Raw genomic sequence first — 25,522 nt, forward strand, 5'->3', positions numbered from 1 at the left:
AAGAATGGCCCACATTTGACCTTTAGCTGAAACTGTTTAAACGTATTACTTTATCACTATGGTAAACTGTCAACAAGATAATGTATACAAAGCACTGTTCAGAATTGACCTTGTACATGATTAGGCCATCCTCGGTAAGGCATCTACAGAGGTTCATAATTTTGTTCTTTAGCCCTATTCTGTACTTTACAGTCCAATTCACATCACTAGCCGTCTAAGAAGCAAAGAAGTGTGGTGGATTCTTTATTATTGGGCAAGTAGTGACCAGTGGGGTACGCAGAGGACAGGTCATGGGCCTAAGATGGAGAATCGGAGAAAGGGGGGCCAGGGGGAGTCAGCGTTAGGGGAGACTGTGGTGTGTGCGAGTGTCTCAATAGCAGAACAATAGGGGTCTTGCCAAAGTTTAGAAGGTAAAACCTATAGAGCAGAAGCCGGAGAAGGAGTGATGGAAGAAAGAGGAACTGTTTAAGCATGGAGAGGATGGAGACTGAGAACTGGGGTGAACTGGAGTTGAGATGAAACGAGGACATATAGAGTGGGGGCTTTTGAGGAGAAAAGGGTTCATCAACACTTTAAAAACCTGCCATGCAGGTTTGGGGTTGTTATGAACAGGTTAAAAACCTTCTAGAACTTTCTAGAAGGTTGTGAAATAGTCTCAGGCAGGGCGGAGGATTGTGCCTCATATCTGTCTATATAATGAGATGTCCAAGGAAATGTGATAGCTTTTTGTATCTTTCGTGTATCCTGTATTGCCGTGCTGAAGAAACCATCAAGCCACCTTGAGTTTGAAAGATATTCCGTCTCCGACTCTATTTTTTATCCTTCTGAGGAGAGCTGACTTCTCGTAACCACAACAGAAGAAATGCTAAAATTTCTGACAGAACAATCCTGTGTTTGCTCTTTCCTACATCTGGCACTTATCTGACCTTCACCCCCTCATCAATCTATTTCGATCAAGCCAAAAGGCCACAGTACACCTTGTTAAATCAGTTTCACCGCTCTGCAAAGAGGAATACAATGACAGTGTAAACAAATACACATTATAAATGTCAATGTATGGAATATCAGTAAATGTCATTGCATGTACAGTGCTTTTGGAAGTATTTCTCGTACAGGATTGTTTTATCTTCACAGTGCCCTGCAAGCTCTGTAGAGAATGTCAGACAGGAGACATCCTCTGTGTGTTTGGAGATGACAGGAAGGAGGTCCTAAATTCTGCCAGACTGCTGCACAGCAGTACTTGAAGACATGCATTATAAGAGGCTTACATTAAAGAGTGGATTGAGTGGGAATGGTCTCGCCTGGTTTGGCTGTACTGAGAAATTACCCAGGAAACAAAGTTAGGATGGGGACTATGAGTTGGAATTGCAGCTCAGACTGGATATGCCATAGATATGAGGGTGAGCTCTATAAAGCCACTGTTCAAAAATCTACTGCATAAGCATATATGGATCAGTGAGGTTGAATATGAAGATCTGGAAACATCCCTACAGTGTCTCAATGCCATCCACAGCCACTTTACCACTTGTTTCTCTCTGAAACAACCTTAATCTGTGTAGTTTTCTTGTGAAGTTCCTTCACTATTACCACTGCTATTTCACCCTCAACACTCCAATCATCCCTTAAATACTGAAGCAGCATCATCTTGTTAATTGCTTTGATGAGCCCTTTTCTCTGGTGTGCCAATTGTCTTGAGGTCATTTGGGCCTGTGAGATTCCCATCCATATGAATATGATGTCATTGAGTCAGTCTTCCAGAATGTGCGTTGTTATGTCTCTGCTGAGATATCACACACTTAATAATTCAGAGTGTGACAGTCTGTTTCATTTGTTTGGAAAAATGAATTCACTCCTTGGGAGTCTTATAAATCCACTGGCCTGCACATCAATGTTGGAGAGAGTCCAATAAATGACTAGTGGAAGGTTAGATTGCCCATGTTTCATATAAGAAAGGAACAGATAATTGAAAGAGTTACTTTATGGTTTAAGCAGCAGGATATTTGTTTCCTTGTGGTTTCATAAATTATTGAATAAACAACAATAATCCACCACCAGTTCATTCTATAATCAGCATGTATGTCCAAAAGGTCCTCATCATCGTTAGATTAAGTGGATGGAAGGTTTTCATCATGGTTAACCTTTTGTATACTTCAAAATTGTGAATCATTATTTCGGGAGTTTCATGACTGCTGCCTCAGCAGATACCCATACTTTGGAGGTCACCTTTACACAGCAAACACCTCTCAGAGAGTTAAGCCTGTAGTTATTGTCATCTGCAGGAGAAACACCTTAGGCACGAAGAAGGGTTAGACCTCCCCTCACTCTCAATAATTCACCACACAATAACAGCAATTATATAAAATGAACGATCAATTATTAATTGTCTCCCATGCATTATTGACTTGAGCAAGATGGAACAACACTGAAGTTGTTGTTGTTGTTGTTGTCGGTGCAACAAAAGGAAGCAGTAATGTCAAGTGCCTGCAGATATTAGGCTTGCATTTCTTACAATGTTTGTGCTTGGGGACTGGCAGTCTGCGGTCGGGCCTTGGGAAGTTCTTGCTTGCTAGTTTCAGTAATGCTGAGTGTCTAAGTTAAACAAAACGTTAGCCATTGTGTTGAACAAGTTAACATTTTGTCAAGCTAATTTGCTTTTCACAACAGTGTTGATTCCCACTGGCTTGAGGGCAATTCAGAGACATGGAATTGGTTATCGTCCCCACATCAATATGCATGTGTGTCCAACTCATGTGTCTCTTGACTGTGAAAGGGCATCACCAAAACAACTTTCTATAAATAGATGAAAGCCACTTCACCATGTGGATCCTCCAGGGTATTATTTGACAGATACTCTGCTCCATACCTCTTCTATACGTCAGCTAAAGTAACCGTGTGGCCTGCATCACCAGGGATCCTGTTATGCTCTGTTAATGCGATTTGTGGCAGTACGTTTCAAAATTCTAATGAGCAGAACTTGTTCACGGTGAATCAGTGTAAGCTTCAAGCGCATCAAAAGGGGCGTCAGCCTCCGCTCTGCCGCCCTGTGATGAGTATTCCATGTGGCAACTCAAACTTTGACAAAGCTGAAATTGTGCCTTTTCAAGTAAGCTGTTCCCCGCTGCATGTCAACGACTTCACAGGTAAGCACCTCCGCTATTACCATAAAAGACAGGGATGTGAGCCCTGTAGAACAGCAAATCATACAACAGTATGTGGGAGCGACTCAGAGGGAGAATCTATCTTCAGAGTGATCCTCCATGTCCTTACAGGTAACACTCATCACTGGATGTCTTCTGTCTTCAAACTGACAACATGATATTCAAATGATGAAGGAAGTCTATATCTCCAAGGCAAAGATGGAACAGTGCTGTCCTCTCTTGCACACTCTGTCACATGCAAGTCATTCATCACTTGTATGATGGGAAAACAAATGCCACTGACATTAGCAACATTAGTAAACAATTATATCATACTTAAAAATTGCTGCAGACTATTACTAATCTTGCTTGATACCTACAGCATGCTGTATGTGAGTGAAAACCATGTATATAGTACACATCACATTCAGGCAACTTCATGTAGATAAACAGCAATGTCCTTTGGGAGGACATTTCTTGGGAACACAATCTGAAATCACACAAGGCAATTTCAGAGTTGACTTCATTGCAGTCTTTGTTGCTGAAGTAGTAATTGGATAAGCTGTCAGCAGGGGAACAAGAATACCTTTAGGTGATACCGTGATGCAGACAAGGTGGGAATACCTGGAATGTCTACAGGAGGTGTGTGTGTGTGTGTGTGTGTGTGTGTGTGTGTGTGTGTGTGTGTGTGTGTGTGTGTGTGTGTGTGTGTGTGTGTGTGTGTGTCAAAGCATGAGTGTGTGTATAAGAAAGAGAGAGGGGCAGAGAGAGACATGAAGAAGTGGCAAACAGTGATGGGAAGAGTGAGAGAGTGATGGTTTGAATTTCTTGTTTCATGTTGGAGATTGATTCTTGTCTATGTTTTTTACTTAGACAAATGACGTGTCAGGTCTGGTGCTTTGGCCTTCTACATTTCAGTGGCCTAATGGGTGGGCAGCATGACTCAAACCAGATGAGGACAAACAGCATCACACACAATAGGTTAGCCAGTTAGTATGCATACAAGGCAGATATAACTCATTACATTGCCATACCCCATGACATCTCTATTTACTGTGTTGGACGCTGCATTCTAGGATAAAGCAACAAATACAGTTTTCTTTCTTTTATGACAACCTTAGGAGAATCAACATTTAAATGAATGCATTCTGAGTAAGAATATAACACACATAATTTTCTAAAGAATAAGTAGGTATATGTATGTTCACTTCAGTTTGTCTTGTTCTACTTACCAGAAGTACTTTACTTAACAAGAGACATCTATTGAATCTCAAAGGTCTATGTTCTTTTTACAGTGCATGAATGACGATCTTCATTATGCATTCAGACAGGATATTTACATAGGAAATATTTTCGCTGGTCCTGGAAAGTGCACTAAACCTGATCCACACTTACTGCTCTGTCACACAACAAACCAAACCTAACAACCATTCAGAATGCATCCACAACCATTCTGAAATTCCCCAATAGCAGTCAGAATTGTCTTTTTGTTTTGTTGTTTGGTTTTGTTTTGTTTTGTTTATTGAGATTAGACAAACGCTGTTGACCCAAACCTGTCAGCATCAGTGGGCCTCAGCATCCCTTAGTGAACAGTGATTTCTTCTTCCTTCAAGAGTCAGTTATGTCTTTGTGGACCTTTAAAGTGTTATGATGCCTTTTTAACTGAACGTCCGGTGCCTGACAGATCGACTCAAGCTAAACAAAACAGGTCTCAAACAACGACTGCATTACAAAAGCGAGATTGAAATAGAGATTGTGTTTGAATCTCTATAATTGTGCAGCACATGGAAGGGGCAGTGTGGCCAGTAAAGGAAGACGTACGGTATATTCCACATATTAACTGGAATGAATCCACATAAACGTTATCATCAAGAAACTCATTTGTGGACAACCTTTCTGGACATTACTAGTGACATGGCAAATACCCAGGGAAGCTATAAGAAAGCCCTGGTCAGTCACCAATAGAACAATAAGAACACTGAAAATTGTCAAAAGGCCCAATTGATGAAGATTTAATTTAAACTAAAACCATGTATTTTACTATGTCTTGTAGTTCCCTGTCGAACTACAAAATTCTTGGAAAAAGCCACTGAAGTGGAAAATCTCAATTGATTCTTGGCACAGTAGCTGCATGAGGTGTAATGTGCTGTAATAGCACCTTGAGGTCTAGTGTGGTCACACACACATGCATACACACACGCACATTTATTATTTACAAGTTCTGCCTTCAGGACAAGCAGTCTTGTCATTTTGCTTGTATCCCCAATGGCCATGCCAAAAACACTCTCAGGTCCAAATTGAACATGGTGTGAGATTGCTATTCTTCCCAATTCCCTCCTACATGACAAGGCAGAAATTAGGTGTGAGAACTACAAAGAAGATGAATATTTGTCAGAAATATCAAGAAGAGGCCGAGGGCAATAAAGGTACAATTGTGTTAATGGGAGTCTGAGTCAACAACTCATAACTGAATATACCCCCAGCTCATCTAGTGAATACTTGCTTGGTAGTATCCAGTGAATAGTTAATATGGTAGTTGGTGACACTTTGCTTTTAAAGCTTTTCACCAGCTTGTGTTTTTAACATCAGGCGGTACTGCATTAAATTAATGACCCTATATTATTCTAGGATATTTCAACGAATGTCTGTAAGTAACTCGCAGAAATGTCATGAGGTGGACTTTATTGACTGTCTATACAGTAATAATTACTGGCCCATCAATATTTAAAGAGTGAAAGCATTGGTTTCTACTACCTAGTTAAACATGGCAAGCCTCCTGGGTAAGAAGAATGCAAATATACATATAAATATTAATGGGTCTGCTTTACTGTAAACAGAACAGAGGAATTGTGAAAATTAGCAAGTATAATGTGGAATGTGCATTTTTCACCCAGCCACTTGACAAGCCGTTTGTACAGCATCACAGCAACGTAATTCTCGGAGTGAGGTAGGACTGACAAACATGTGCTCTGTTTGATGAGCTCCCAAATCCTGTCATTGATGACCAGAACCGGTTCATTCCAGCAAACCAGTTTAAAGAGAACGTGGTGGATTCGCTAAAGGTTAACCCCTCTCCTTGCCACAGTACAGCCCCCACAGCCCAATGGGACACCACAGGTATACAGTTTGTACATAAAGTACCTTCACAGACCGTAACTGCGCACAAAGAAACACCCACTCAGTACTCTCTGTTTTTCTCCCCCTCTCTCTTCCTCTTGTGATAGTAAAGACTAATCTGTATTCCATAGTTACTGACTTGGCGACACTGTGCATCTTATCAGCTCCATGCAGGGTGCTGCCACCAGAACTACTATCTACCACAAATACAAACAAATGCATCCCTCTGTGAAATTATTGGACACTGCATGCTGTCAGAACTATAAATACAAATATCCAGTATCAAATATCAAAACTAGGTAACTGATGGTATCAACACAGATGTGCAAAGTCGTGTTGATTTAACAGCTGAGTTATCACATGAGACGTAAGGGATATTTTGCAGTGGAGGCTTTGATTTATCATTGTCAATGTCTAATATACCTTCTGATATATACCTACTCAGCTTCAGCTGAGTGTATCATGAGTATTCAGTTCTAGGAGCAATTGCTTTGTTTCTTTGTTGACACTCACATGCAGAAAACAGTCCCATGTGAATGATGCACAGTTGTGTAGTTAGTGGTGCTCGGAAGCTGCCAGCTGCAGTCCCTCTCAGCATCCACAGAGACATACTCTGTGTGCTGCCCAGCTGCACGGCCTCCTACTGGTTTACATTCTCCTCTACCAGTGGCCCAGATGTGTTCACTGACAGGAACTTGTGCCATGTACCATACTAGCTGAAGATTGACCATGTGTGTGTTTTATTGATTTCCATAAGAATTTGAGTCACTGGTTTATGAATAACCTATGATACAAATGCAGACTATCACATCTATGAGATCAGTTATAATGCCTCAGTAAATATTCAATCTTGACATTCTGTGGCTAGTCAAATACAGTAATGGATGTCACCTTACTAGTGGTCATGATAGGACCCAGATGACAGCGATACACAATGTCTGGAGCCAAAATGCTGATTCATGCATACAGTATTGACAGCCAGTTTCTGTGTCCTTGAGAGTTGCCTTTGGACTTTGATGAATGGTAGATAAATGCCAAGCACCACAAAGCCTTGCTGATCGATCCCTTCAAGCTTCCCAAAGCCCTGACTGATCCCTGTGTGGGGAGAAACATTTACTATAACTTAAAAGGACATGTTACATCTACCTTTTCAGTGGCATTACTTTGTTGAATTGTTGAATTTTGAAGTGATACAACATTTTGAAGTATTGTCTTTATCACATGCATGTAAAGTGCACAACAGCATGCAAAAATGCCACCACATAAATCTTATGGTTAATTGAACAAATACTGACAAGATAATGGTATAATGAACAACACACATTTTCGTTATATAACAAGCACATCTGAGATGAATTCTAAGTACATAGACTGCTACACGTTTAGACACTACTGACATCTTCTGGATGAACACTAACATTGCATGGATGCGTGGGATTAGGTAAAGTGATAACATATTTGCATGCTATAGAACAACAATTTGAAGTCTATCACAACTCTAAAGGCTCTCAGGAGAAGATAATCCACCTTACTTTTCATACTATATTGAGTAACATTTATATAAGAAAAACATATCAGTTTGTCAACGTGACAAGGAGAGAAAGCTAACATGATCAAACAAAAAAGTGGATTCAGCATGTTATTCACATTACATAATCTTCACATTATCCAACAATTACTTTATGCGACACTGACAAATTAGAATTATTCCCACTAAAGGATCATCCATATTTTCTCAACATTATTTTCTTCTGTGGGGTCAGGTGGTTCTTCTTGTAAATTTGTCTGGAATTTAAATTACTTTGATTGCTCAATGACTATGTAACGGCAGTTTCCCAGCCACAGGACTGTGCTTACTCTAGAAGTACTTAGAGACTACTCTTAGATGACAAGGCTTCAGGTTCTCAGGCAGATGATTGGCAACTGGTGTGCCTCCACTGCCATTGACATCCATGAGATGGCATCCTTTCTCAAAAGTAATCCAAGGTGTGGTGTATGAAAGGGACTATAATGTCCACAAGAAAACCACCTCACAGAAAATGCAACTGCCAACTCTGATAAACATGGTGACTTAAATGGTCAGCAATAACTCTTTGACGTTTTGTTTAAGCGTTTGTATCCTTTGAAAATCACATCACATTATTGGCTCCATGAAACGTCCTGTTATGTAAAACTTGGATGAGAAACAGACAGATGAGTTTTCTATTAGTATTTGTATGTTCATGTTTTTGTAATTGTGACTGTGTCTGAAGTCCTTATCTGGTGCATGGACAGATATTTAAAAGCTTTGTGATATATTAAATGTTATGTTGCTCTTGAACAATGTGTTATTATTTTACAATACATTCTGTTGGATATGAGTCCACTGGCATTAGTTAAGGAGACCAATAACCCTTTATACTGTATCCGTTGCATTCAATATTTGACACTAACATTCTCCCCTCTGGTCTCCCCTCACATAAGCTCATATAGTGTCAGTCTGTGCATGGTTACTGGGGTTTGAATGTGAACTCTTGTAGCAAATCAAGGCTGTAGATCACCTACATTGCCGCTTAAGAATTCCCACCACATACAGGAAAGCTTCAAACATGGCCCAGTTGTAGATTAATGCATTTCACATACCCATGATAAAAGAATGCATGTCTATGATCAAATAAAAGGGCTTACTGACAAGCATAATCAAATGTCATTTGGCGATGGCTTTGAGCCATCACAGATGTCCTCTGGTTATCTGTAGTGATGAGCAAAGGGGACCGCATGTTTGATGCTACTACTATTACAAGGCTTGTATATCTATAGGTGGTCACCCATCATCATCGTACCCATATTGACTTACAGGGGCTTCACGACTGTGAAACATTACAGCCCTGAAAGCAATCAGCACATTGAATCCTGCTTGAGGATTGATTCCTCCTGCTGTGTGTACCAGAACGGTTCATTTTCCCACACACTGTCTATCTGGACCTGGCAGACTTCGACAAACCACAGCCAAATGAGTCTTGATGATTCCCATTCAAAAGCCTCTGAAGCAGAGCCTGGCAGCATATTCTTGAATACAGCAAGGATCAATGACTGTTGTACATTTAGTTACATCCCTTGTTTTGCTAACATACAGAATCATGGTACTGATGCTCTAACAGATCATCCTGTCAATCTCATACACTTTATTGAATGGTCCCAAAAACTGTTGACTATTGTAGGTAGGTTTTAAATATTTGGTAAACTTACTTTGAGTGTGTGAAAGACCAGTGGTCTTGTTAAAGTAGAGCTGACTGACCCTCAAAATGGCATTGAAACTGATTGGTTGATACAACATCAACATACAGTGCCTTTCATCATCCCAATATAGGGTGGCTTCTTGTAATCTCGTTTTGCTGATCATGAACAGTCGGGCAGGTGTTGGCTCACTTTTGAATTGATATTTGAATCCTTGTCTTCTCCCCTTTAGATTAATCACTTGGTTAGTTATTTCATTTCTGCCACATGTTAACTTACGTGGGTCCAGGTGTGGCTGTCAATGAACAGGTAAATCAAACATTGCCTGTAAAGCCACCAATCTCCTTTCACAGCCTGTGTATTCCTTCACAGCATGACTCTGACCTGTCTTATTAGCAGATGTCTGCAGCCTATCTGTCATTCTTGTTCAATGGTCCACTCTCCCTCCATTTTGAAATGGAATTTGACGTCCCTTCTTGAAGATTGCAGGCTTATCGCATGTGTCGTACACGCTACACAGCAATGGGTACAATTTGAAAGTGTTACAGCATTGCAGTGGAGTCTTTCGATTTATTTTGTTGTCTCAAATGAGACTGCATTATCTTTTTTTTCATCCATTGAATGTAAAATTCAAGGTATGATTATGGTTCTGATTAATAGCTTCAGAATTCGTATTTCAGCATGGACAACACTTCAGTACATAAATAATAGTATTAATATATTGAGTTTCTACAGGCCAATGAGGGGAGGGGCAAACCATGTATGTTATTATTGTTATAAAAGTTATTTTAAAAAGACATGTTCTCACGTGTACAACAATACAAGGTATAACATGTCTTTTTCTGGGTAGGTTGTGCAGTGCTATAGTACGTGTTTGATGTAATCACAACTTGGTTTTGCAATTTTACCTCTGCACTCAAAGTATATTAAATTGAACGGCACAGCTGGGAATGAAGAGTTAAAACCATTCAATAAGATCTTTACTGAAAGTACATGGGACGAGCAACCTACAAGGCCTGAGAAAAGACTTTCCATGTGGAGAGCAGGACGCCCCCAAACTGTCTAGGGAAGGAGGTGGAGCGGGGGCTGAGAGAGAGACAGGCCAATTAGAAGTGAACACTGCAGGGTGTGTGACCTGTATGAGAGGCAGTGTTACGGTCTCTCTCTCTGGGGCGTAAGGGGGACGTAAAAGCGAGTACTAAAGGGAAAGATACAGGGGAGACATCTGGAGCAAAAGGTCAAACTGGAGAAATAGTTCTGCTCTGTTGCAAATGTTAAACTTTACTTTGAAAACTTTGGATCTTACGGCAGGATTATGAACAAACATGATGTTGGATTACAAGTCCTTTGTACATTTATAATGTACTAAATGATACTGTCATATTAATTATTTACATAACCAATTAGGCATCCTCTCAAATGTAAACCATCAAAGAAGCAAATTAGTTGATGTTGACATTAAAGCCTGCAATCAAACATGTTCTCTATGAGATCCAACCTGTGTTTGATAATAGACAATTTTGCTCCGATAAGTCCTCAATGGCTTTCATATTTTCATAAGCATCTAAAAACCATAAGACATTAAGGTGATGCTCCCCACGTGCACTCTTTGACAGCATTATTTATGACTAACCATTATCAGTGGAGCACACACACAGACATACAGACACAGGCCAATGATTAACTTGCAGTCTATTGATAAATAATGATAATGCACCAGTGATCCTGTCTCGCCAGTGAACCTGTGGCATACAGTAGGCTGCACTCACTCCCGTCTGGCATAGTGATGTGAGACACGATTAGAGCCTAATCTGTCAGTCAGCAGCTAGACAGCATGAAAAGAATGAATGTTAGCTCTTTAGCAGAGATCCTCTAAATGAAGGTGGAGACAGGTGCATCAGTGAAACACATTACCAACAAAGTCGGAGCTTCTCTTTGAAAACTGCGGCAGAGGTCTCACCGGAATGGATCACCACATCAACACCAAAGGCATGTAGATACACAAATACTTGTCATTATTAGGTGTCATTTTGGCAGGATCCAAGCCTCTCTTTAGTACATTTCTCCATGTTCTGTTCTTCTGTATCTTGCAAATTCGGAAATTAGACAAATATACATGTTGTCCCTCGAACACACAACAATTTCTCAGACACAGCTAAAACATACTTAGAGAACTGGAAGATTGTGCTTTGTAACATGATCGCTTGTTAGTCAGGGATTGAGTTGACTACACATGATTTGATGAATACATAAAATGATACACGAACATGAATTCTCAATTAGAATAAATCTTCTCTACGTCTATTTACATGCTTCACCACGGCTTTCATTTTCCCTGCTTAAGCTTGCAGGGAAACAAGGTCCTCAAGATTTCCATACATAAGAACATTTATAATCTCCCTCTCTTTTAATGGTGTAGTCAAATCTTCCATATTTATGGATATAGCAATACAACATTAATTCTGAGCTTTGCCTTTTTGCTAATCACACATTACCTAAACACATGTGAAACAATTGTCCTTTATGTTGTGATTACTATGATTAGGTGGACAGTGTGATTTGATACTTTTCTTAATGCTATTTGTGATGTGATCGGTGATATGAAGGTATGATCTGAAGTTAAGGCTTCACCCATCTTTCGTTAGACCTTAGCAAGTACAATTGTGCCTTTTTCAATGGATCTACTTATGTCCAGCAAACTCAGGCAACGGAGAACCGTTGGCCTACAAGAAGACCTAATCAACAGTTCCTGAGTATAATCAACGGCTTGTACAGCATGCTTAAGAGCAACGTCCACTACAGTACATTACACTCTACAGGAACTACTTACTGTACCTATCAAGCTTGCAAAGCCTGTTCAACAGCAATTCACATCTGCAACAGGTGTGTTGTGAAGATAGCTCAACATCTCCTAGTCTGACTTCAAAAATCATACCCTGGCAGGGTGTCCAAGATGGGAATCTGGAAGGGGCACCTATTCAATACTCAATCAAAACACAACAGCAAATATATAATATTAAGCATGCTCCTTGTACCATGGACTCTGCTTTCCATGGTCAATCCTCCCATTCAAAGTATTCTCAAGGGACTGACGGCTCACAAATAAGGATATACTTAATGGACTCTCATCATAGACAAAGTCAATTTTTCAAAATGTGCACAGGGATCTTTCTAAAGCTTCCAACCCTTATGTTACAATCCTACATCACGGTTTTCTCGTTCTAGTAAATAAAGTGTTGAGCAACACCAGAGCACCTTTGATTACTGTGGTAGAATTTTTCTCCATTGATCTTGAAGACCAGAAAACGTCATAGACCTTCCCAGTTTTTGTTGTCATCACTGGCTCCTCTTATGTTGCACAGCTTCCTTACTATTGAGCAACCAACAACCTTCCTGACAATTTGTGCTTTCCTGATTGCCCTGCTACCTCTCCTCCTGCTGTTTTCCTTAAATGGAAGCCAGTGTTATGTAAGACTGCCAGCTTACATAACACTGATGAGAGAGACCTAAAACACAGGAGGCTCTCTCCAAAACCACTACCCGCATCAAAGTCTGGCTGTGGTCTCCTGAGGGCTTCAGATAATCAAGGTGAGTGGTAACCAGGCTCAAGCTCGAGGATATCAACCCTTCAGCCGTGTCTGTTTCATGTCACCAGTTGTTAGTCACTTACTGTGCAGTTCATATCCAGTATATAGTATATAGTGCAACACCAGGGAGTCAGGTGGCTGAGCGGTTAGAGAATTGGGCTAGTAATCAGAAGGTCGCTGGTTAGATTCCCGGCTGTGTCAAAAGACGTTGTGTCCTTAGGCAAGGCACTTCACCCTACTTGCCTCGGGGGGAATGTCCCTGTGCTTACTGTAAGTCGCTCTGGATAAAAGCGTCTGCTAAATGACTAAATGTAAATGTAAACACCAACAGGGGCATTCCTTCTGGAGAGGGTGGTAAGGGTTTCTCAAGGAAGTTACATTTCCAAGCCTATTCTTGATGTACTGGTGGAGGGCGATCTTGAGAGGAGATCCCTCATGCACCTGAACCTTTACTTCAAAATGAGGATATTCATGAAGGCTTTTTTTTTGCTAATAGAGCACTTTTCTTTAATCCCCTATGAGATAAGAATGAAAAATGCATTCCATGGAAATGTACCAGCCTTCACAAAGTCATGGCTCCGTTTCATTTTAATGAAGCAGAAGTTGAAAGCATAAATAACCCACACCATAATTCTTGAAATAAATATTACATTAGAGAAACTTTTCCACCTGCCTCACGTGATGCGCTATTAGAATCCAGACAATTCAAAATGTAACTGAAATTTTGATGTGATACTGTTGTCTTGTCATCTATGTTGAGTGAACTGTTTGATTTTAACTTGATTTTAGACATCTGGAAACTGTTTTTGGTGTTAGACAACATAAGCAATATAAACACATTGAGCACCAGGTAACATTCAAGAACCATATGCAAAACATTATAATACTGCTCCCTTATTACTGTGCTGTGTACAGTAGTCTGTTTATGTGGCACAGTCTCATGCAGTGTGTTTAAATATTGATTGTGCGGGCACAGCAAGGGGTGAAGAACAGCACCTGAGGTGCAACAGCTGCTGTCTTGACATACGTAGTTCAAATTCAGTTCAATTTAATTCACTTTATCAATCCCAAAGGACATTCAAGAGTTCCAGTATATCCATCTGCATAGGTACAGAACAAATCTAAACAGAGGTAACACACAAAATAGAATAAACACAATAGTATGATCTGTCAAAATAAATAAAGTAGAATAAATGTCTGTATAAATATGTAAATGCTATTAAAAAAAAAGCATACTGTTGTAAATGCAAGATGGACATCTATATTGTTAAAATAGTATTATATGTATGGTTAATGAGATATAGAATACCATAATAGAGCGCAAATAAGCAATATAAATTGACCTTGTGTACACCAGTCCAGAACTTTCAGGTAAAAAACATATACACATGTAAAGTCATGAGCCTGTAAATGGGGAACAGTTCCTAAGCCAGTGGTCTACACAGCTAATCAGCTCTCACTGGTCCCTCCGAAATGGAGCAGTGTTAAAGAGCCTCATGGTCCAGACCATAGAACCTCATTAGAATCCTTGTACAGGGGAAGCAAAATATATAATGCAACACAAGGTTATCTGAGACTGGCCTGTACTAGAAACAACACAGTAAGAGCAGATATTCAGTAGCCTTACAGGTGTACCTTGTTACCATGCTCATCATTTTCAGTGATGGCCTGGCAAAAAGCAGAAGCTTTTTGTAGAGAGGGGAAGGGGGCTATGAAATAAAAATCAGGTTTAGACCTTAACCCTTGATAGGGAAACACCATTTATATAAGAACCTGTTCAACCATCTTGGTACTGAGCATTCCTCACCTCACAAGTAACACCACTAAACAGAGAAACAGAAACATGTTGAAACACAAGGAGATTTACATCCACTGTTAATGAAAAACAAACTGCAGGCATCATCTTCACAGATGTGGTCAATATTTCAAGTCTTCGAAGTCTTGGGAGAAGGAATCTCCAGTTGTTTTTGACTTTGTCTCCAGTACAGACCCATAACATTTATTTTATATTGCTCGAAGATAATAATTCAAAAAATATAACAGATTATTATCAGTTGCTATTAAACTCAGTTTGTGGGATAATGAAAACTGATAACCATTGCAAGATAAAACAAACTAGTCCTATATCAGAGACCAAGTAGTAGTAGTTGTAAAAATTAGACACAAACGCACTGACGTAGCCAGTAGATCTGTTGTGAAGAGGCAGGGATGATGACTGGTGGCCATCCTTTCACTGAAAAAGTAAAGCCCTGCGCTAGTCAAGCCCTGCGCTAGATGCCACAATAAAATTTCAGGATCATCCCTCACTTTCACATCTGCACAAAAGGTTAGAAAGCAACTCCCTGATTGCTAGTCTTACACTTTGAGAATAACTATGATCACAATTAGTAATCATGATCAACATTACATGTAGTTTATTTGTGATAATTGTGGTGTGTTTAATAACATTACCCAGATCCAACATGGACCACATGAATGTGACATATTAGCATTATATTTTATCCTAACATATTGTGTTGGATGATATGAAGACGTTTCATTCATTCAAAAATAGAAAACAAACATAAATCTTGATTTAATCAGTCATATCAGAGCAAAATTTCCCCCTTCTCTACCAAACATGGGAAGCAGATCGAGACATGCTTGGGCATCAAATATGCAGCCAAATGTGTGTTTGTTTCCTTTGGTAGCAATCATATAATTTATTTTAGTACAATGAACATCTACCAATTTAATGGTACACACTATTCCAACAATACACTTATATAAAAGTGTACACAACTGTTAGCACAGACATTTATATCAATAAAATAACATGGAATTAAAACTAACACATTTTGTACAAATGTTTGTAGATATGTCCAGTATCAACACCTATACAATACAATTACACACACATATATATACATATATATATACATATATGTATATAGAGGCTATATATCAAAATATGCATAAAGTAAAACATAGAAATACATGATGAACCTAATTATATTAGTATATTTACATTACAGTATGTCTCCCACTTTTAAGAAACATAACATGTGAGAGACATCGAACACTAATTTGCTGTTGATTTTGCGTTTGAGCTCAAACATATTTACTCTATAATCTAGGTACATCCAAGATAGCGCAGTTTCATCGGGACTCAGACATGCTCTTGAAACTGATGTTTAAGGAGTTGACCATGGTAGCGTCCTCGTGATTCATACAGCCTTTTATGTCCGACTGGCTCACAGACATCTCTACAGGACGCTGAGGAAGCCTCCCGCTGAAGAGCAGGTAGATGCACGGGTTCGCACAGCTGTTCAGGCTTGACAACAGCATCAGGACGGTAAAAGTGTCAGCTAAAATAAAATACAAAAACACACATGAAAAATAGAAAACAAGCCATTACATATATCGGTATTGCTACACATAAGTGATTGGTAAGGATGTGTGAGGGGTGTTCAGTCATAGTGGGTTTTCTTGCTGGGATAGACTACATTATTTATTCAGACTACAGGTTGATTTAGATCATTTTAACAACATCGCTTTACCAGTTATTAACGTATCAGTTCAAGCAACAAACGGTACTTACTTTCGGTGGGTGCGTTTACGTCCCAAACGGACCACAGCTGGACAGTAAAGAACGGTGTCCAACATATTACATAGGCAAGGACAATGACCACTGTCATCTTCACGGTCTTGATCCTTGCTTTCGATACCCTAGCTATGCTACTTGCCCTTGAGGGCATTGGTCTGGTGCCATTTTCCCCACATTTCTTAGTTTTTATGTGAAAGTTCATGTGAAGAGCGCGGCAAATGCGCACCTGACAAACTAAAACAGTTAAGATGGGTAAGACAAATATCAAAAGCGTCGTCCAAGTCACGTAAGCTTTAAGTCCCCACGGTTTGACGAAGTTAGCCCAACAGTCGTAGACACCAGGCGCAACCTGAACCCGGGAAAAGATGAACACTTGAGGGAGACTGCAGATGAGGGATACGCACCACGCAACACAAATAGGGACATTCCAACGCGCTCTGCGTCTTTGAAAAGTGACCATCGGGTTGCATATGGCTTGGTAACGATCCATCGTCATGACCACAATCATGTAAGTGGATGCAAACATGCCAACGACCTGCATATACTTTACCAGACGGCACATTATGTCAGGACCTATGAATCTATCCGTTATGTCCCATATCAACTGAGGACACACTTGGAAAAATGTAACCACCAAGTCTGCTAAGCAAAGGTGAAAAACAAAGACGCGCATCCTCGATAGTTGTTTTCTCCGTTTCCAAAGAACCACTAATAGTCCAAAGTTGAGGGTTGCGGCACTTAACAATATAATGCTCAATAAAGCTATTTCAATCTGTGCCAGTCGCTCATCACGAGGCTGATGATCATGGTGTGTCTCCTTCTCTAAACTAATATTGCTCAAGTTAAGACTAAAGAAAGACATTGTCTTGCAAAAGAATCACGTTTTTAGTCAACAAAATCGTCGATTTTGGTATTTTAATCTAAATATAGATTCACGGTTGGTGCTTAATCAAGCTCATTTGAATCACCTGAAATACGCCTGTGCTATTAATAAGTAAAAGATCATAGCTATAGCTATCGATGACAGAAGTAAAATATCGTTCTGTCTTTTTAGATATGCCATCACGATCTCAAAGGTGTGGGTTAGACAAGTTATGAAGTCAGAAGCCAAGGATTTATATATTCGAGGGTCTGCAGCGGGGAGGAGCTTTGAACGACAACAAGGGCGTCACGTTTTAAGAAACATAGGCCTAAAAAACACGGATATTTGATAATTGCTCCCAAATGTTGTCTTTAAGCATAAGCACATTTTCAAGTTCAAGTTCATGCTTACTAATACAACTACATTGTGGTGGAAATTCTTTGGACAGACTAAATAACCACACATTTTTATTCTGAGCCATAATAAATAACACAGTTTTGATGGGCTTCTTTTTGTTATTTATCATACACAAACAAAACAACAACAAAAACATTCCTAATTCAAACATAAATACTAAATTCTGCTTAATGTTAGGGCAGCCTGCTCTGAAACATTTACAACAATGGAGAAATGTACCACTACCAACTGTTCTCTCACAATTGAGTAGTAACACTATAGAGAAGGGTCTGTTTTCCAATATGAAAACTTCTTAGATGAATTTCAAATGAACCCATAACAGCATATTGCTCCCCCTCAAATGCATTTACAGACAGGCAGCACAGAAATCAGCAGAGATTTATAATGCTACAGATTCTGAAACCAACAGCATCTGTTGATTGCAAACTCGCTTTCCCTATGCAGAAGGAGCTGTGCTGCAGGGCATTATATCCATAACACATACAGAAGTGCAGATAGGAAATTATATTATCCCAATGCAGTAAGTATAATTCAATATAATTAGCCCATTCTTAGTGACATATTAATTCCTTTCCATTCCATTCATCTTGGTTCACTGACAGGGGTGATGAATGTGAGTCTGTCAGAGAGCAGAACTTGCTAGCTGAATCATCCCAGTTCATGTAGTGGTCAGTCAGCATCTTACCCCCTCCAGTCTCTTATAGTACGTGACCACTCATGACTTGTTAACATGACTTAGCAGCTCCTCTTTGACCATCTCATAGTGACTCAACTTCCACACATCTCTGAGATCCTGTAAGATGGTGCCTATCTCCTTGCCTGAGGTGATGCCCATCTTCCTCAGATCGTGTCCACTGACGGGGAAGCGGGGGATGGACCACCTGCTGAGCCCTGCCAGGAGCTTCTCCTCTCCCTGGTACTTGAGCAGCTCACACACTTTACTCTGGGCATCCACCTCCCGACTCTGAGGATGACATCAAGTCTAATTAACCAAACAGTCCACATGCATTCTTCAGGGGAGAGGGGGATGAGAAAGTCAAAAGGAAATCATCTTCACTGTAAACCTATTTAAAGTGATTAATGGACATATATATGATAATTTAATAAAAAATAGACATACTGAAAATATAGCCTAATTGGTTTATATTAAAGATTGTCTAGTTGTTGGCCTATTGTCCTGCAATGAGAAATATGACAATACAAGTACATAACACACGAATGTAATGTAAAACACAAGTTGCCGGGCTTACATCTATGATGAAGTCAGTGAAGGGTTTCAGACTGCCGGGCTCCTGCTGGCACTTGTGGAGGTCCCGTCTGTGTTTGATCAGAAAAAAGACCAGGTTCTTCTCCTCCCTGGACACTTTCAGCCTCAGGTCCATCTTGTCCACCTCCTCTGAGGTTCTAAATAGTGCAGAGATGATGGTCATGGGCTTTGGAGAATGGCCTTTTGTACGCTGACAGACTTGCTTCATCTCCTCCACATTGCCCTCTGGAGGTAATCCTGAGAAATGCAAATAAAAATGTATTACCTCTCAAACATTGATGTTAAAATGAAGGACAGTTATTGGTCATTTTTCACTCCCAGACTGTAGTGCCTGTACAACTTCCAACATGGTTTCAGTAGCTTTCATTTCAAGGTTCGGTATCTCACCGATATACTGAGCCAGGCCCAGCTCGTACATGACCTCCAGTAGGTGATCAGCATGGTTGCCCACCACCATCTTCTTCAGCTCCACCCAGATGCGCTCCCCTGATATGGCTGCCAGCCCACGAGCGTGCTCCTTGATAGCCTTCAAGGTGTCAGGGTCATGTTCATCTGGCTTCTCTGCCACCCTACCATAAAACCTGGAAGGGGCGGGTAAGTATGTCACTATATGTATGACCCTCTTAAGTCCTCCAAATAGCCACGTCTAATAGACGTTGTCTATTCCAAGTCCCAGTCCCAGCTGGTCATGCCTCAGTATTACCTGAAATACCGCAGTATCCTCAAGTAGTCTTCTTGAATCCTTTGTTCAGCGCTGCCAACAAACCGAACTTTTCGGTTCTTGAGGTCTTCATTCCCTTTAAAGTAATCATACAGAGTTCCATCCAACCCTGCAATGGGACAATGGAATAGTCTGAGACCAACAAGATGAGTAACGAACAAGTTAAGTGCAAGTATTTGGACATTGTCATTTATGAGCTCCTCATTCAAGTTTTACCTAGAAACATAGAGTTTATGGTGAGGTCTCTGCGTTCAGCATCTTTCTGCCAATCAGTAGTAAACTCCACCTCAGCATGCCGGCCATCTGTCTGGACATCCACTCGTAGTGTGGTCACCTCGAAGTTCTCATTGTGAAGCTTACATGTAAATATATATGCAAAAATATTTTTACAAATACATAATGTACAGCAGTAGGATCAAAATGAGGTACGATGGCATCTCTTTTCTCTCTGGATAAGGACACACTGTTACATCCAGCTGGAACAACAGACAAATTCCAGCAAGGTGGAGGACAGAGAGGCTAACAGCAATAATGTGTAGAACGAGTATGCAATCCCTATTGCCTCGGTTCATTCTTGCAGCTGTTCAAATAGTCAGTGGTGAAGGATGTCTTACTCGGGCAGTGATAGTCCCATGCTTCTCCCCTTTATTGTTGATCATCCTGATCCCTGCTGCCTGGAAAATGCTCTTCATCTCCTCTGGAGTGGCTGTGGTAGCAAAGTCCACATCCTCTGGCCTCTTCCCTGACAAGAGGTCACGTACTGCACCCCCAGCTATCCTCAGCTCAAACTGGTGCTTCTCAAAAAGTTCTGTGAAAGTTATCATCAAACCAGCAAGACAGGTGGGTGTGATAGTGTCAACATGTCAACCGATCATGTGATTTATATCCTTAAACCTTCTAATATAGTTTATATTTACAATTTAGGGTTTTTAAATTACTTGGAAAATATATGTGAAAGACCAGATCAAATTTTACCTGCGATTCCATTAAGTCCATCAGTAAATAAAGACTGGAACTCCTTAGTCTTCAGTTGCATGGTAAAGAGACTTCTGTTGCTCCAAGTGAAACACACACTACCTATTCTTTTGCCAATCAGACGTGGATTCAGGATTCTTCCCCACATCTGGAATGAAACACATTATTCCAACTTTGAGCCAAATCCTTACATGCTATTATAAACAAACATGGTTAACTAGCTAACTACCCGACAGTTCATTTAACTATGGGTCTGACTTGAGCTAGCTAGTAACCTAAAAAAGGCAGATAATTTCAGATACACAGAATCTGAGGCACACTTTATAACGATATAACTAGCTAGCTTTTCAACAATTGTTCAAGCTACAGCTAGAGCTAGTTGCTACACGTTATAAATCAAATTGAAACAGCGTACACACTCAAACTACTGCCATAACGACTGACCTGAAACTAAATGGATATTATTTGATGGCTTGCTAACAAGGCAGCAAAACATTAACGTTCATAACGTGCAACTCAGCTGCAATCGAGCGAAGACAGCCTCATTAAGAAACACATTTCCGGCAAATGTAGGAAAAACATTTCAAAATAAAGGCTTAAAACCTATAGATATTTTATTTATTTATTGTAGAACAATAAATAAATAATTACACTCTGTTAAGCTATATATAATTGTTCTACATAACCTCCTTCAATTAGGGAGTGTGTGTAAATAACTGTAACTGGACCCCGGTTCCGCAAACTAATTCATATTCTAAGTTAGCAAATCCGGAAATGCTATTGAAGACTGTCGATGCCAGTTTGACGCTGCCAAATTCAGCGAGGAAGTGTGTTTCATAACACGTGGTTGTTGACCAGTAAGACATTTATGTGTCATAAGGGGGGCGGGGTTTCTGTAATATCGAAAATAGAGAAACACCGTTTCGTTTATTGTTGGTGTTCTATTAAATATTAATGTATCATTATATCATATATTATGTAATTTCCCACTACACATAATATAAGTAGCCTACATTTAAGTATCGTGGCGTTCTTAAGATTAAAAAACGTTTGCTGGAAGTAATGTCATTGTTGAAAAAAGGAACTATAATAAAAAACAAATAAATAGTATCAGCCAATCGACTATCGACTGTATTTATAGTTTTAAAATCATTCGAAACGTTTCTCTGTAAACCAGAAGCATGTAGAGATGTATATTACAACTATCGCGAGAAACGTGTGAATTCCAAATCAGCTTAATAATCTTCAGTTCCGCCTTTGCCTTGGGTCAAAAACTACGTAGCCACTAGCCAAATGGCCAAGGTAGAGCTGACACCGTTGAGACTATGGGACGATTTCTTCCCAGGTTGGGAACGTTTCGCCAAACCAGATGTAAAAGATCTAGCTAAATGGAACAACAGGGTTGTCAGTAACTTGCTCTATTACCAGACAAACTATTTGGCAATGGCCATTATTGTTTTCCTCATAGTTGGGTGAGTATCTCTGGTGCTGCTGTGTTATTTTGCGTTATGAAGTCCCCCTCACTCTGCAGCGGAGGTCCAGACTACCCGTTTTTTTAAACTAAATTGGCGGTGACGTGTAGTATGACAAGAAAGGCTATACTGTTACAATGGAACGGTTGTAAACAACTTGATTAAACACTATAGCTAGAATGGGGTCACCAGGAAATAACCAAGCATGCTTTGAATTGCATAAAGCCTATGTGTAGCCTATATGATTGTACTAACCCTTGCTAAAAATGACTAAATGTAAACCCTTCCTTTTTGTCCAAGAAGTCAAAGAGGTCGTAATATAAACAAACAAATGGTTGGTATTATATGGTAAAGTGAAGTTTTTCCCCACTGAAGTAGCAAGAGGATGTTGTGGATATGGAACATTGACCAGGGCATGATGTGGCACATGTAGACTAATGTTTTGTAACATTTCATATCACAGTTTTAAAGATGAGAAGAGAAGTTTAGCATGGTTTTAGCAAGTTTAGTATGGTTTCACCACCGAAATAGACCCTAGTTGTGTGAATGCTCGGGCACATTATGAGAGAGAGGAAAGACCCAGGGGGTCTGTTTCTTCAAGATAACATTCTTGAACTCTGTACTTTTATGTGTCATCATGTTGTTATGGTCAGCTAGGTTGTTAGGTCAACTACTCAAAAACACTTTGACAGCTGTCTAAATGGCTGTGCATGTGTGGAAAGGTCACTGATCATTGATAATTGGTCATTGATCAGAGGCTTACAATTCCCTAAAATAAATTAATACAAATTAGGTGACTATTCTGTGAAAAACCCAGCTCGACCCATTAAATTATTTGAGCAACGTGTAAATGCTGTCTAAATAAAGGATGTCAGAAGAAAAATATATTCTTTGTACTGGCAATATTTGGTCACTAGATGGGGCTAATGACTACTAGAAAAAACAATATTTCACGATGTCATGCTCTGTTTCTTTGCAGGTTTCTGAATCCCATAGGAATGTTCATGGGAATGGCAGTTGTGTCTCTGGTCTTCTTGGGTTCTGTGTGGGCTGGTGAGAATAGGGCTATAATCAAGAACTTCAAGAATCAGAATCCCACCATGTTTGTCATTGCTGTGATGGTAGCCAGCTACTTTCTCATGTCGCTCTTCGGGGGTGTCATGGTGTTCATGTCTGGTATCACCTTTCCTCTTGCCTGTAAGTTTGAGATTTTTTTTAAACAAGTTTATCTATATACATAGATATATACATTTAATATACATATGCTACTAGAACTATGTAGCATAGTGATTATATATTCATTATAACTGTAACGACTGCACTCTAAGAGCCTCTAGGAGAGGACTGAAGCGGTACCATATTCCAGTGTCTGATGGAAAATCTATGTGTATACTGTGTTTGCTGCATGGTTTCAGTGATCTTTGCTCATGCATCGCTTCGCCTCCGCAACATGAAGAATAAACTGGAGAACAGGATTGAGGGGGCGGGGCTGAAGAAGTCCCCCATGGGACTCCTGCTGGAGGCACTGGGCCAACAGGAGGAGAAGCTGCAAAAGATCCAAAACTTCCTGGAGAGCAAATTAAAAGAGTGAAAAGAGCACATGCCACATTGCTCATATATACATGCATACATACATGCATACATACATACATGCATACATACACACACACATGGATGCACAATGTACAATTGTACTCTGCCATCTATTGAAGGAGACACCTTCTTCGCTGATGCATTGTAATATCTCAGTTTGATCATTTACGATCAAGTGTAATATTGACTCTGAAGAGTGTGTGTGAGAGAAGAGCAACCACCAAGTGTGTTTAATCAGTGAAATAGGCAATATCCTAACCTCAGGTTGTGTCTTACTCCACCCAAAACTTGTCAGGGCTCTTTCCCTGAAGTTTTGATGTATTTACAATGCAACGTTTCACAACACCTTCAAATTTGGCATGTTTTCAGAATGTATGTTGGATGTAGCTGAGTATGCAAATGTGACTTGCATCACTGATAAATTATTATATTTTCTGGTTTTTATTTAATAAAACCCAAAGCAGAATCTGTATAATGTAACTGGACAAACCAAGGTCACTTTATAAAAGGTCTAATAAACCAAACTAATGTTACATGAATAAACTCACAATTATCTTACAAATGATGTGGTTAACAATGTTTTTTATTCAGAAGTTTAATGACGCATGTATTGTGGCAACTGTAATTTGTTTGGTTCAACAAAGCATCTATTTAAATCTCTATTTAATAAATGTTAATAAAGTAAACTGAAATTTTTTCCGTTTCTGCCAAAGAATGAAAGTGCTTGCTAAACAAACATATTTGCCAAACTATTGTGAGGACTGGATTGTATCAGTTGTCACTGAAAAGAATATGTTTCCCCTTAAAAAATGTAATGTGTCTTTTACACATTTGATGGATAGCAATCCTGAATGTTTCTATGCACTTGCTTTGTGTCTGTTTATGGGTATATTAAATATATTTATGAATTTAAAAATACCAGGTGTCAAAATTACAGTTAATGGTCACTGTACAAACATTTGAATTAAGACTTCAAAAGAGGGTAAGGTCTTAATCCATGTCTGTCCCTATTGATCCCGCTTCTCAAAAGGTTATCTTAACAGTCTCTCCGGGGTGATGGATAGACTAACAGTGCTCTCTTCTCTACTTGTCTCACTGCCAATCAAGGGGCTGCAGTGGGTTGTAGTGAAGAGTTAAGTGTTGTGACTGAGTTCATCTGCAGTCACTCAAACTTACAGTTCTCTATTGCTTTGTCAGCTACTTTGGTCACTTTAACCATGTTGCTTTCCAAAAAACCTTTGCAAATGAGGAGATAGTGTTCAACAAAACAGTGAGACACAAGCTCTTTAATGCAGTGATAGTTAGGAATATTTGGGAATATATGAGTCCATGACACTAACTCTTTATAATTGTATAAACAAATAGTAATTCCAATGATGTGATGTGTGTTATAAAGACATTGATTCTAAAGCCCTGTATATGCCCTGGTGTAGTGTGAGTGTGTTTGTGAACAGCTATCAACAGAGAGAGTTCAGCTGTGGGGCTTTGTCATTTCCTAGTACTGCAGAAATGTAATTTATGGTCCATCCAGGTACTTCTCCTTCGTGTGCACTGCATTGTGCAACCTGCAAG

General features: G+C 39.7%; 3 protein-coding genes across 3 annotated transcripts; 1 reads left to right on the forward strand and 2 right to left on the reverse strand.

The window, feature by feature from the left end:
• Positions 1 to 16,088: 16,088 nt before the first annotated feature.
• Positions 16,089 to 17,883, reverse strand: LOC134022120 (oxytocin receptor-like). The gene is made up of 2 exons (XM_062463377.1): positions 16,638 to 17,883; positions 16,089 to 16,404 (listed from the first exon to the last, which is right to left on the reverse strand). The coding sequence occupies exons 1-2, from the start codon at positions 17,503 to 17,505 to the stop codon at positions 16,196 to 16,198; spliced, it is 1,077 nt and encodes a 358-aa protein (XP_062319361.1). The 5' UTR covers positions 17,506 to 17,883; the 3' UTR covers positions 16,089 to 16,195.
• A 125-nt stretch (positions 17,884 to 18,008) lies between these two features.
• Positions 18,009 to 21,451, reverse strand: trnt1 (tRNA nucleotidyl transferase, CCA-adding, 1). The gene is made up of 8 exons (XM_062463364.1): positions 21,330 to 21,451; positions 20,886 to 21,033; positions 20,525 to 20,718; positions 20,127 to 20,265; positions 19,893 to 20,019; positions 19,577 to 19,770; positions 19,173 to 19,426; positions 18,009 to 18,886 (listed from the first exon to the last, which is right to left on the reverse strand). Exons 2-8 carry the CDS (start codon positions 21,031 to 21,033, stop codon positions 18,638 to 18,640), a joined length of 1,305 nt encoding a protein of 434 aa, XP_062319348.1. The 5' UTR covers positions 21,330 to 21,451; the 3' UTR covers positions 18,009 to 18,637.
• A 684-nt stretch (positions 21,452 to 22,135) lies between these two features.
• arl6ip5a (ADP-ribosylation factor-like 6 interacting protein 5a) lies at positions 22,136 to 24,647 on the forward strand. Its single transcript, XM_062463390.1, has 3 exons — positions 22,136 to 22,357; positions 23,337 to 23,554; positions 23,773 to 24,647. The coding sequence occupies exons 1-3, from the start codon at positions 22,179 to 22,181 to the stop codon at positions 23,946 to 23,948; spliced, it is 573 nt and encodes a 190-aa protein (XP_062319374.1). The 5' UTR covers positions 22,136 to 22,178; the 3' UTR covers positions 23,949 to 24,647.
• The last annotated feature ends 875 nt before the right edge of the window (positions 24,648 to 25,522 follow it).

Source organism: Osmerus eperlanus, chromosome 1 (genome assembly GCF_963692335.1).
Source record: "Osmerus eperlanus chromosome 1, fOsmEpe2.1, whole genome shotgun sequence".
NCBI classification, from domain to species: domain Eukaryota; kingdom Metazoa; phylum Chordata; class Actinopteri; order Osmeriformes; family Osmeridae; genus Osmerus; species Osmerus eperlanus.